Raw genomic sequence first — 12,791 nt, 5'->3', positions numbered from 1 at the left:
TGTCGGCCCATGCACTGCCTTGCTGTGGCTGCGATGACGATGTAGTTGCAGATTATCCCAGCTTCGTTTCCTGGGGGTCAAAACGGAGAAGTTATGACCGTGCTGTGCACTCCGCTGGACTGCGTCCTTCCTTCGCCTGGCGCCGCTTATATGCCGTGTGTGTGCGCCGCCTGGTAGATGTTGTTGGGCGGCGACGAAGTGACTTCGTTCTTGATAGTGGCCTGTTGTCGGCCCATGCACTGCCTTGCTGTGGCTGCGATGACGATGTAGTTGCAGATTATCCCAGCTTCGTTTCCTGGGGGTCAAAACGGAGAAGTTATGACCGTGCTGTGCACTCCGCTGAGCTGCAAAAGTGCGCTTTTTGGAATTCAGTTGCAACCCAGCAGTGCGAAAGCACTGAAGGACTTGATCAGGCCTATCTAGGTGGTCATAAACGTGGCGAAAAAAACAACCACGTCATCAAGGTAGCACAGGCATATTTTCCACGTTAGTCCAAGGAGGAGAGAGTCCATCATACGCTCAAATGTTGCCAGCGCATCGCAAAGTCCGAAGGGCATCCTGTTGGAGTGGTAAAGACTTTGAGATCTGATGAACGGAGTCTTGAGCTTGTCGATATCGGCCAGCGGGATTTGCCAGTAGCGACTGCGCAGGTTTATGGCTGAGAAATAGGTGGAGGCTTGGTAGTGTGTCTAGGGTGTCATCGATTCTAGGTAGCGGGTATACGTCTTTCTTGTCACCTTGTTGAGTCGGCGATAGTCGACGCAGAAGCGCCAGGTGCCGTCTTTTTGTTTACAAGCATAATCGCTAAAACATCGTTCGCTAAAACGTCATTAGCTGAAATGAGCAATATTCACTAAAACGTCATTCGCTAAAATGTCGATTCGCTCAAACGACCTCTTTTCGCTAAAGTGTCATTCGCTCATGTGATATGGACCACGAGTGACCGTGAAAAATCTCCGCCACTCGTCACTGACTCTCGTCGCTCGCTGAATCGCTTACATGCGGTCCAGCCTCTACGCAAAGCAACGCCTTGGAATGAAAATATCCTGCTGTTGTTACCCCCTTCCTGCCTCCCCAGTCTGTCGTCCGCTATGCAACTCGCAACCACCGTGGTAGAGGATCTCTGAAGCTGTATGTACGCTTGCGGTTGTATTACTAGCATAGCTGTTCCAAACCGCGTTGCAGAAAGGTTCAGTTTCACATGCACCTGAAGATGAAAATGAATTCAAATGGTCGAGCCTGCTTACCTGGCTCGCTGGCGCCAAAAGAGAGGCAGCCATTGCCCGCGCTGCAATGAGGACGGAGCAAATTCCGGACACGCCGGATGCAGCCAATTCGCCCGCGAGCGAGTCGAACTCACGCGGAAGACCCAGTGGCGTAGGCAGAGGGGGGGTTTGGGGGTCGAACCCCCCCCCCCCTCCAAAAAAAAAAAAAAAAAAAAGCCAAAGCTACCCCCCCAGGGCCCGCACGCTCCCCTGCTCACGCAGTCGGTTTTCCACGAGGCACGGATCAACGGGGAAGCGCGGACTATCTCCAACTTATATGCTTTCAGGAAAAATGTTTGTAGAATGGAAAATGCTCAAATTAATAAAATATGCAGTATTGCGTCATTCACGTTTAGTCCGTGGGATGCGGAGTTTGATCACAGGATATAAAAAAAGGATACTTCAAAACATTTGTGGAGTGAAGGATGGCGATTTCAAGGCAAAGTATAACGAACTATTTTTACTGAATTGCACAGTTCAATCAAACCAAAGTGAATATAATAAATCGAACACATGTTGATAATATAAAACAGTGTCAGTGATGTAAGGAATATTAAATGAATTGTAAAAACAATTGCACTGTAAGCAACGGGTGCTGATCAGAATTACGTGCTTTCGACTAGAAATTACCGCGAATAAAGAACGTTCAGCCTTTCCACTCTCGTGAAGAAGGAACCTAGCGGAGCTGTACTGGATACACTGTGTGCTGCTTCTTCGTCGTCGTCTGTTTCTTGCGCTGTTTCCTACGATGAATTCCCACCAACGCGCCCAACTAACTATCCATTCCTCTATTATAGCTGGAAAAGTTGCCGCCATCTACGAGCGACGGCGGAAACCATACTGGTTGTGTGCTTGCCACCGTCACTTATAGATGGCGGTAGCTGGCCAGGTAGATTTGTTTCGACATACACGGACACAATCCTGGGAAACCTAGCCCTTAACACCTCCGCTGTAAGAGATAACTGTGACTAGTTATTTCAGAAAGCAATTTACAGGCTCTTCTTATCATCTTATTTATAAGCGCCTACACATTAAGATGCAGCCGCCTGCGTTCACGCCAAAAAATATCCAGGACGTTCTCCGCTTGAACTTCAATGTCGCGGTGAACATTCAAAGGCGCAAGACCGAGCAGTCGCTCATTTGAATTGGACGCTCTCAGAAATTCTTTCAACCGTCGTAGTGAAAAGTACGAGCGCTCAGCTTCCACCGTTGTTTCGGGCAGAATCGCTAGGATCTTGAGGAGACGTTAGACGTTCTGAAATAGGGCCTCCGGACAGAGGGCGACCCCCTATACGCAGATCAGGCGGGCATTGGACGTCTAAAATTTCCCTATTTTTGGCGAAGCCTCCCTCACTTTGTGAAATTTTCCTCCGTCGAGTTGCTCACAGATGCGATGACAGTCCGTCTTGCTTTCTGCTTTGCATGTCGAGGTGGCATCCGATGCAATTCCTTATTACATTAATCTCTTCGTTGCACGGAACATCAGGACCTCCGAAGCGGCAAGCCTTCCTATCCTCATTACGCATAGGCGCATGGGTAGTCAAGTTCATTTCCACGTTCGGCGTGTGGTTTGCGTGTTTGTGTGTGGTGTGTCATGTCATTTCCCCGAATGAAGAACGACGAGTTCGGACTGATGACTTCTCATGACCCCGAGGATATGCTGCTGCTGTCTTTGGACTACGCTGCAAGATAAAGCTGCCTAGCAAAGATAATACTTTCTTTCATTCGGCATCTGGTTCTGCAGCACGAATTTATTAACCCTTCATTAGATAATAGATTTTAATTTTTTCTCTAATTTTACAGCGTCGAGATTTTTTTTTCTGCTTTATTTTTTGTGACAGTGTAGCTCTCTTTGTGTCGTGTCTGGCCTCCACGCGTTGGTAATGCAGTGGTACCTCTAAAAGCGGGGGGAGTTGTGTGCTGTGAGGAAGGTTTTAAAGTTCGTGGGCCGCAACTACGACGAGAGTAGAACAGTGAGCCACCACGCGCGAGTTCCTGTAAATAAAGCCTGCTCAGTTTTGAAAAATGACAATGCAGCTTTACCCGTTTAATCTTAAAGGGCCCCCAAAAAGAAAAATAAATGTGTTTTTTTTTTTAAACAGAGATACGCGTGTCAAAAAAGTTAAATTTTTTTTATATTTCTTTTAGCAGTATTGACGGCGCGAGACGGCGATTTAGTCGGCAGTCACCTCCTTTCCACTTGCTTTCTATCTCGGCATTCCGGGAGCGTGGAGGAGAGGTGAATCGGCTTCACCTTCACCTTGAGGTGGAAAAAGCGAAAGACCATCTCGTTGAGGTCGCTGGAACGAAAGACCATTCTGTGACGTCAGGAACTTTGCGCGCAGAATTACAAATAAATCTCTCGCCATGAATATGGCTCCGAAAATTACTTTTCTTGTAAATTTCATTTTTTGCCACGCGTGTCCCAACCAGACTGTTAAAAAAAACATATTTTTTTCTTTTCAGGGGCCCTTTAACAGCGCCCCCATAATCATCCGTACTGCCGAGCTCACCCTGCATCATTTGGGGGGGGGGGGGGGGGGGGGTGATAATGCCGTTGAACCCCTCTCGAAAAAAAATCCTCGCTACGCCACTGGGAAGACCTCATCAGCCACAGGAACCATCGGCGGAGGCAGCACTCAAGGTTCCGGCAAACTATCTTATACAACCACAGCTTTAAGACAACTTGTAACCTCCCCAAGCAGAACAGTCTGAACAGCACCGCCGAAGAAAGACTCAACGACCCTACCAACCGACGCGCCAAATCTGTTTTTTTTTTTTTGGTTTCCGGGACTGTTATTGACGCCGATTCATAACTGGCGCTTCGAGCGGGCGCGAGATCGGTACTCATTGGCCCGCGCGCTCCCTGTCCTGGCAGTTGAGCAGCTCCCCCTTTCAAGGCATCCGCGCTGCGCGCGGGGACACTGCATCATCTCCGGTCCCGGGGAACTGGCACATTCCAGGCGCCTGGCTGATCTGCGGGTGCGGTCTTTTTCCTACGCTTTTCCAACATCACGGGGGAGGCTCCCCACCAGTCCCCACCTCGGGCGCTTGCGCTGGAAGCGGCTTCTCGGTCCAAGCGAGGGTGGATAAAGGCCGCGGTAAAAAGTTCCAGTGGGAACGATTGGCTGGGAGGGTGATATAAACTCCTACGAGGCGATTGCATCACTAAATTCTTGACTTGTCACCAACTATTGGTCCAAGCTAGGTACAACTGTACATGCGTCAAAACACTTTTATTTGCTCTTCTAACCTCTTATGCGACACGTTCTGTAAAAGCCGGACATTCTTTATGCTAGCTGTGCCGTGATTCATTCCTGAAACACATCTTTGCCCATGGAATTAATAAAAACTTGTTTTATAATTTTTTTTTTAATTTGAGCCGTTTGGGATGTAAAATTACAATTTGTTCATGTAGAACAAATGTGATTAATGTGGTTTTCCCGCTTAGAAGTTAAATTGGAAAGAGTGAAATGAACTCTATCCAAATGAAAAAGGCCAATTGGATCGATTCCAATGGTTAATTATTTTAAACTAGGCATACTACTAGCTTTACCAGTTCAACGAGCACTTTCTCCAGTTCCGCTGGTATGACTTGTTTATATACCGTGAGACCAGTTTCATTGCCAGTTGTAAATATTTGACTGCCAGCTAGAACAGTTCGACTGCCAGGTCAAACTGTTTGGCGGACAGCTTGAACGTTATCACACCAGTGTCGCCAGTTCAAGTTACCAGTTTTGCCTGGTTAGCTACCAGTTCGAACTGTGCAATTGACATTTCAGCCAACTCAGCTGCCACCCTCGCCAGTTCATTTTCCAAGTTCGACCAATTTCAACAGTTTGATTTCCTATTTGCCCGGTACAATTCCCCTACAACCAGTTCATTTCGGGTGTGACCTGTTCATATCCAGACTGTTTTCAAATAGTTTTTTTAATGGGGAAAACGTGTTCTTTTTTATGTCTCTAGCTAAAACAGACTTCTTGAAATGAAACGTCGCTTTCTAGTGCGAGGGCTCGTGCCACAAAGCATAAAAAATATGTTAAGAGTACGCTCATACGAATAAAAAAAAAAGTAAAAAAGTTAAACGAACTATAGACTAACAGTGGCTTTCAGCGGGCATTCTGGGTCCAATGGAAAACGAACTTGAGCCAAGGAACATTGCATAGCGGCAATTCCCTGCCATTCCTGGGCTCACCCTACCTTCGATCTGGCAACATGCCCTAACACTGGCTGTTGCTTGTATTGAGTGGACCAGGGAATTTGTATGAACCGCCATGGAACCTCAAAGCTTGGCAGAGGCATTGCTACCTTGGCCATCTCTGACCGAGGAAAACCAATAGACAGCCCGGGTACACCAAATACTGGCAGCGGTCTGTTTATCCTGGCCATCAATGACCAAGGAAATTGATTGGTTAACCAGTAAAGACGTTCTCTGGTAGTTCCGTGGCTTTCTGGGGCAAGGAAAGAGTGTGAAACGCCAGGCTGGCCTACAGACGTAAGTGGCTGGCCAGTCGTGGCCAAGCTATCACAACTAAGTGCTAATCCTGGCCCCAGCTAAACCAAGCAAGCGTGCTACCTGGGTAGTCTCAAGGATTCCTCAAGACGTCTTGGTCGATGGTTTATGAAACCACAAGAGTTTATTTTACATTAGTTTACAAATTGGGCAAAAACATCTAGATACGGACAGCCTATCCCGATGCCCACTGCCCTCTACCGCCACCATTATGAACCACGCATTCATTATAGATACTACTGCCATGCTCGACACCGTCGATATGCATTTCTCTCAGCTTGAAGTTGATTCGTTAAAACCGCTCACAAAATACCTCCAAAGATCCAGCAGGCTCACCCCCCTCCTCCCCCCCGGCGCCCACGACGTCGCTTCGGCTCTTCCACCTTCACAATGGAATTCTCTATCATAAAAATTACGAGCCTCAAGGACGACCGTGGCTACTCGTTGTTCTCCACCACTTTCAGGGACAAGTCATCGAACATGACCAGAATAACCCCACCGCTGGACATCCGGGCTTCTCAAAGACCTACTTCCGGATACCTGTGAAGTTCTTCTGGAGTGGTATGCACCGAGCAATTAGCAAGTATGTCCAGTCGTGCCACCAGTGCCAGGCCAAGAAAAAACCAGCGATCAAGCCTGCTGGACACCTCCGCCCAATTTCCCCGCCGAGCCGTCCTTTTGAGCGAATCGGTGTCGATTTCTTGGGCCCCTTTCCTCGCTCAAAAGAACACAATTGATGGTTAATTATTGCCATTGACCATTTTACTCGCTACGCCAATACTAAAGCCGTTCCCGCAGCCACAGCTCTGCAAGTAGCTGTTTTTTTTCTCCATTATATTTTTCTCCGGCATGGTGCCCCCCAAGCAATTATAAGGACCGCGGCACACCCTTTATCGCTAAGGTCCTCAATGAACTCTATGGCCTCGCGAGGACCGTCCATCACAATACTAGTGCTTACCACCCTCAAACGAACGGCCTTGCTGAGCGCCTGAATCACACTTTCGCTAATATGATTTCTATCTATGTAGCAGATGACCACAACAAATGGGACACCATCCTACATTATGTCACATACGCATACAACACCCGTTGCTAAGCAACAACCAATTTTTTACCATATTATCTTCAATATGCCCGCGAACCGCTTTCGCCGATGCATACTTTTCTCCCCTTTATTGACAACGCTTCTCTTGATAGCTAAGCCGAAGACATATTATGCTGTAGGCTCGCCAACTTTCACCGCTTCACACCTTTAAATCCCAACCGATCAAAGTTCTCCGTAACTCCATTACCCACATACTATAATGTGGGAGACGAAGTACTACTGTGGACACTGTCGCAATCTCCACACAAATGTGACAAGTTCCTCAAGACGTTCAAGAGGCCTTTCCGGATACTTCGACGTGTCGCCTCGACCAACTACGAATTTGCCCCTGTTTCGCCCCCTCCTTACCACCAATGACACGACACTGACATCGACCACGTCGCACGCCTCCAGTGTTACTACCGCATCGACCCCTCACGCCGGCGATCGGCGGTTGCACCGCGGGGGAGTACCCTGTTACGAAGGTAGACGAAGAAGAAGCTAAATCGGATTTCTGATTCAATAGCTGAAGGTAGATGAAGAAGAAGCAAGATCAGGTTTCAGTTTTCAGTATCCATCTTCTGAAAGGCAGTGTCAGTTTTCAACCGCCATCTTCTGAAAGGCAGTTATCACCTCATCACATTAAACCCATTCACACCAATCCTCTCAATATGTATATCTGGGTGATAGAGTGCATTTGGCAACACACGTTGAAGAGAAATTGGAATGGACACTCCAGAAATGTTCACATCTTGATTTCACGTACGTGAATCTATTGAAACTAAATCAAGTGTGCAGACGAGTTGGTTCAATACTGGCATGGTAAACCAGGAGCGGGAAAATAACGCTTTTCGCTCTCTCCTGAGCTACCATGTCAGTACTGAATCTACAAGTTCACTAAAAAAATATTAATGGGAGCTACGTCACAGCTAGCCACCACTTCACCAATCACCAGCAGTCTCCCTTTCCACTCTAGCAGAAAGAAGAGATTCAATGAACGTCTTTTAAATCAAACGAAAAACTTTATTAAACAAAAAGTTCAAATTATTAGTTATATAACTCATAATTATTCGTAATATCCAAGCTCCTAAACAAAAACGAGGTTGGGCGTGATGTAACAAAGTTTCGCCGTGGTTCAATTTTGATTAATCATCCAAAGCAATAATTCACAATATTTGGATAATTTCTATTATGTCAACAATGGGGCCGTCTTAGAACCTATCACCGCTTTGCTCTGCATATATCACATGACACTATGCTTCTTCCATTCCCTGATCAAATCAGTGTTGGATAATTTTCTATAAATTTTATCCTCGATTCTCGCATTCATCTTGTCAACAAAATGTTTCCTCCAGTCACCTATTTGGCCCTTCCGAATGAAGCGCGTGTACGGCCGAGTGGCCTGAGTTGGGTACAGGTTTTCGAAAACATTCGCCGCGTCCTCCTTCATGTAGTCTATACCGCTGTAGACGAGCACGCGTTCGAGCATATTCTGGTCTTGCAGGAGTAATCTGTAGTGCTCTTCTCCCAGGAACTTTGCAATCTTCAGGACAACGTCCTTGAGGTTTGACTTGGCATCTTCGTAGTGCACCAACAGGACATTGGGCTCGTGGCGGCGTTCGTACCAGGAGAGCACGTGGTCGAAATAGTCACCAAAATCGGTGCTTCCGCTCAGAAACACCTCGAAGAAATCTTCGAACTTCCCGTCCTCAAACTCGTAGCTAGGAAAACGACGCGTTTGGTAAAACAGAGAGACGCATGTGTCTTTTGGGTTCCTGCAGATGTAGATGTATTTAGCTGATGAATTTTGCGGCATGAGGTTGTAGGGAAAATGCGACTTTATAAATCCTCCTCGCATCCTTCCTTTGGCAGCGTTAGCTCCGGATAGTTCCAAGAAGGGGCCGTTGCTGTGAAAATCTTCCGGACTGGATGGTGGACTTCCCTCGTGGAAGAGTAGGTAACCGATTTGCTGCAGCCACGTTGTACCGGCCTTGGGAAAAGAAACCACAAATACATCGTTGTCTTCCGGCTGATACTTCAGCGCTGACTGGAACAGTTCCAAAGAAAAGGATGAAGTAAGTCGAAATCCTTCCATGTCCATGTACGTGGGGCCGTTAGGAATTTTCACTTTGAGTGCCATTTTGAGTTTTAATTTCTAGAGAATAAAACCCAGCTGCTTGTTTCCAATTTCGCATCAATTGCTTGAAGTAGGGGCTTGTAGCAGCCTCTAGAAAGAAACACAAATTAATAAGTTCTAGTTAGACCTGCTCAAATAATTGTGCTTTTTTTACTATAGCTTTACTCTAGCAACGACGCTTGCGGTGAGGCGGACATCATAAAATAGAGTTCACTGCCAACGGTCAATGTCTGTAGTGAGGACAGAGCACACCTTTACGTGGGCCTCAAATGCAACAACAGAATGCACAACAAACAGCTGACTGTTGCATCTGATTTTCTCGCAGTTAGCTCAATTAGACCCCACGATGATTGTATCATTATGTGCTCTTTATTAACATCAAGAGTGCCGTGATTTTTTTTTGCTTAAAAAAAAGCCTTAAAGCTATTAAAGATAGGCCTACGTCACTTACACATATTTAAACTAATACGTTGCTTATATTTTTTGCGGCACGAATTGCCAATCTACCAACTTGCAGCGAAGATAAAGCTAATTTCTGAAGAAAACCAAAAATACCAGCAATAAACGTTGCTCTTTTCACTTCTTATTTGTCTTTCCACTGCTCTAAGGAGCGTAATATCCGTTTCGTGCATTATAATAATACTGCAAACGGCTTAATTTTCGCAAGGACCTGATTTCCGCGAATTTGGCGAATTGCCTACGATTTCCGAAAGGTCCCACTAACAATTCCGGTAAAATGTGAGCAGATTAGAATCTATATTGAGATCACGCCGCGTCGCGAAAATTAGAACGCGCGAATAATTTCAAATCTTCAGCTTTTACCTAAATTGCGAAATATTGAGCCCGCGAGAAGTAAGTTGTGAACAGTTATCGAACCAGCTGTTACATTTTCTCGTGCGTTTTTTTTTTTTTTTTTTTTTACGTTTGTATTGGTTGAACACATTGTCTAATATGGTTAAGCTGTACTTCGCTCCACCTTAACTTTAGACTCAGTCGACGCTTCGAATTGATGGGACCAATCAGACAGTGTCAAAAGCGTACTATCATGTTTAGAGGCCGGATGTTTAGGCACATAAAAAGCTATATTTTTGGGCGCCTATAAAAGTCACTAAAAACTTCGTAATAGGCATTTATAGGCACAATCAGTTCTTATTCACAGGGTGCTTTTCAAAGCATTTGGGGCCTCTGCCATTCAAAGAAATAAAGAATAATGTAGTACAATAGGAATTACCATTTATTTTTGTCCAACATTCGTAAAAAAAGAGTTCACTCAAGCCCATACCGGTACTAAGCTGTCCAATGCTGTACACAGTTCAACTAGAAACTGTAGGGAAAATTATGAAAACAATAGCAAACAAGCACCATCTCAAGGTTCTTGGGTTCCAACTTCTGCTTCTTGTCGCTTCGAACCAGTTTGTGCTCTGAAAAAGAACGTTCCACGTCAACTCATGTAAGTGGGGCGTACTTGTACTTAGGAACATTCAATGCTTCCAACCCCTCTGGTACCCTGGAGTGCTCCCCGGTGAGAACCTTTGAGACTTCTTAGAGTACAGAAAACCCACTATTCTTGCTCAAGACGGACTGAAGCTTTGAACGAACTTCTACAGCAGCGGAGCCTGCGGGGACGGCGTCGACTCGTTCTTGAACGTCTGAAATGAGCCCGATGTTCCGAGACAAAGTTTCGCCAGCACTTTCGAGGCTTTTGATTGTGTCCGACAGAAAAGTGAAATTGGAGCAGAGATACGCCAGGTCACCTTCAAGAGTGTCCTCGCGCAGGACATCTTGAGAGTTTCTGACTGAGACGCTATTGTCTGCTGGAAACCCGCTAATGACCATCTTCACACCAGCAATTTAGTACTGTAGTACTCTACAGCTTGAAACCACGTTCCCTATCGCGTCACGATGTGTTCTGGTGGCAGAAGCAACCTTGGTAGCTGTTCCATAAATGCAGAAACACCAGACAGTGACTTAAGGAACGCAGCCTTCACAGCAGCAACGAGATCGTTTACATGCTTGAAGTGTGTTCTTAGCTCTTCGTAAATGTGGTGAATGCCGTGGGCGAGGTAGATGATGTGCAACATCCGCGGGCAGAAAGCCTTCAGGAGGAGGGCAGCTGTCTGCATATAAACCGCCGCGTCCGCGTAAATTAGAAACAGCCTGCTGTCTTCCAACACATTAGGGTATAGAAACTTCAATGACGCGTTGACAAAATACGGCACGGTCTCCCCATTTGCTCTCTCTAGCGTCCTGGAGCAAACAAGAAAAGGCGTTGTTCTCTTGTCTGCCACACGCTTCCCAACTACGAGGTGTGAGACAAAGCATCCAGTCGCATCTGTCGTTTCGTCTACGCAGACCCAAAATTCACGAGTCTCCAAGTTCATTTATGATTTTCTTCAGTGTTTTCTCGTACATAAACCGCAGGTAGTTTTTGCGCAGAGTCCACTCCGACGGTACGGTATGAGTGAAGTATTTTTGTAAGAATAGTTTGGAAACTGGGCTTTCTACTTTCACCCAGTGAATATTAGCGGCGACCAAGGCTTCGCACAAGTCTGTGTAGAATGCGTTCATTCCATCCGTGAGGTTTTCTCTCAACAATGGCTGCCCAGACGTTCAGGGCACTTTGCGCTCTGCGTTGGCTTGAAAATCTGCTGCTTTTGCGTGCTGTGCCAGGTGAAACTTCTTCTCGCATGGAATCTGTGAAAAAAACAGATTTCGATATGTTGAAAAGCGTAGTGAGCCGTTCAAAGCGGGGAGGGTCTTAAGCAATATCATCCTAATGCATAAATATACCGACACCGAAAATATCCGAGTGTTAAAATGGTGAAAAAGCCTACTCAATGTGCAAGCTTGTCCAGGTTTTAGTTTAGCATCAGAACACACAGCTGCCATACGCTCCACTGCCAAATCGCACCTTTGCGAGACTATCTGGCGCTTTGGTAACAGGACGCAGGGCTGTTGGGTGAGCTACGACCCCTGCCCAAATGGGGTGTGTGCTGTTTATGGGGGGCATCTTAAAGGGATGGTGTGATGTTCCTGACATACACACTTGTAAATAAAGAAGAAGTGTTGGGGGAGCTCGAGGGATCGAGGCAGGATCTCGGGGCACAACGCTTATGGACTGGCTAGGGTTCTGGTCTCAATCATCCACGTCCTAACATAACAAACTGGCGACGAGGTACTCCGTCTAGGACTGACTTCAAGGAAGCCGCTCAGCGCTACGACAAGGGCCATGTCAACGCCTGGAAGCATCGAATCCTTCGATGAAGCGGAAGGGGACTGGCCAACGTATGCCGAACCAATTGGCCAATTCTTCATCGCCAACGACGTGAAGGAACCGAGACGAGTGGCGGCATTCCTGAGCATCATCGGCGGAAGGACCTACGCGCTACTCAAGAGCCTCGTAGCGCCGGAAGCCCCATCAAGTAAAACCTATTTGGAACTTGTCGAGATACTCCGGACGCATCTGTCACCGAAGCCAATTGTGATTGCTGAACGCTTCCGCTTTCACAAGAGGGACCAGAAGGACAGCAAAACCATTTTTGAGTATGTCGCAGCACTGAACAAGTTGGCTCAAACCTGCGAATTTGGAACAGCACTGAGTGAAACTTTGCGAGACCACTTTGTATGTGCCTTATGTAATGACAGCATACAAAAAAGGCTGCTTTCAGAAGAGGATTTGACTTTCAAGAGAGCGCTTGAAATGGCGGTAGCAATGCAAGCCGCATCCTCCAGTGCGAAAGTTCTACACGGCTCATGGTCGTCCAGCGCGGAAGTTCTTAACGTGGGAAGCAA

The 12,791-nt window shown here is 46.6% G+C and overlaps 1 protein-coding gene across 1 annotated transcript; it reads right to left on the bottom strand.

The window, feature by feature from the left end:
- Positions 1-8,105: 8,105 nt before the first annotated feature.
- LOC8042326 (sulfotransferase 1C4) lies at positions 8,106-9,002 on the bottom strand. Its single transcript, XM_029984032.4, has one exon. The coding sequence runs from the start codon at positions 9,000-9,002 to the stop codon at positions 8,106-8,108; it is 897 nt and encodes a 298-aa protein (XP_029839892.2).
- Positions 9,003-12,791: the final 3,789 nt, after the last annotated feature.

The sequence above is a fragment of the Ixodes scapularis genome, unplaced genomic scaffold (assembly GCF_016920785.2).
Source record: "Ixodes scapularis isolate PalLabHiFi unplaced genomic scaffold, ASM1692078v2 PGA_scaffold2__306_contigs__length_199485367, whole genome shotgun sequence".
NCBI lineage: Eukaryota > Metazoa > Arthropoda > Arachnida > Ixodida > Ixodidae > Ixodes > Ixodes scapularis.
Note: the sequence above shows the minus strand (reverse complement) of the source record. Positions and strands in the feature narration are given on the sequence as shown.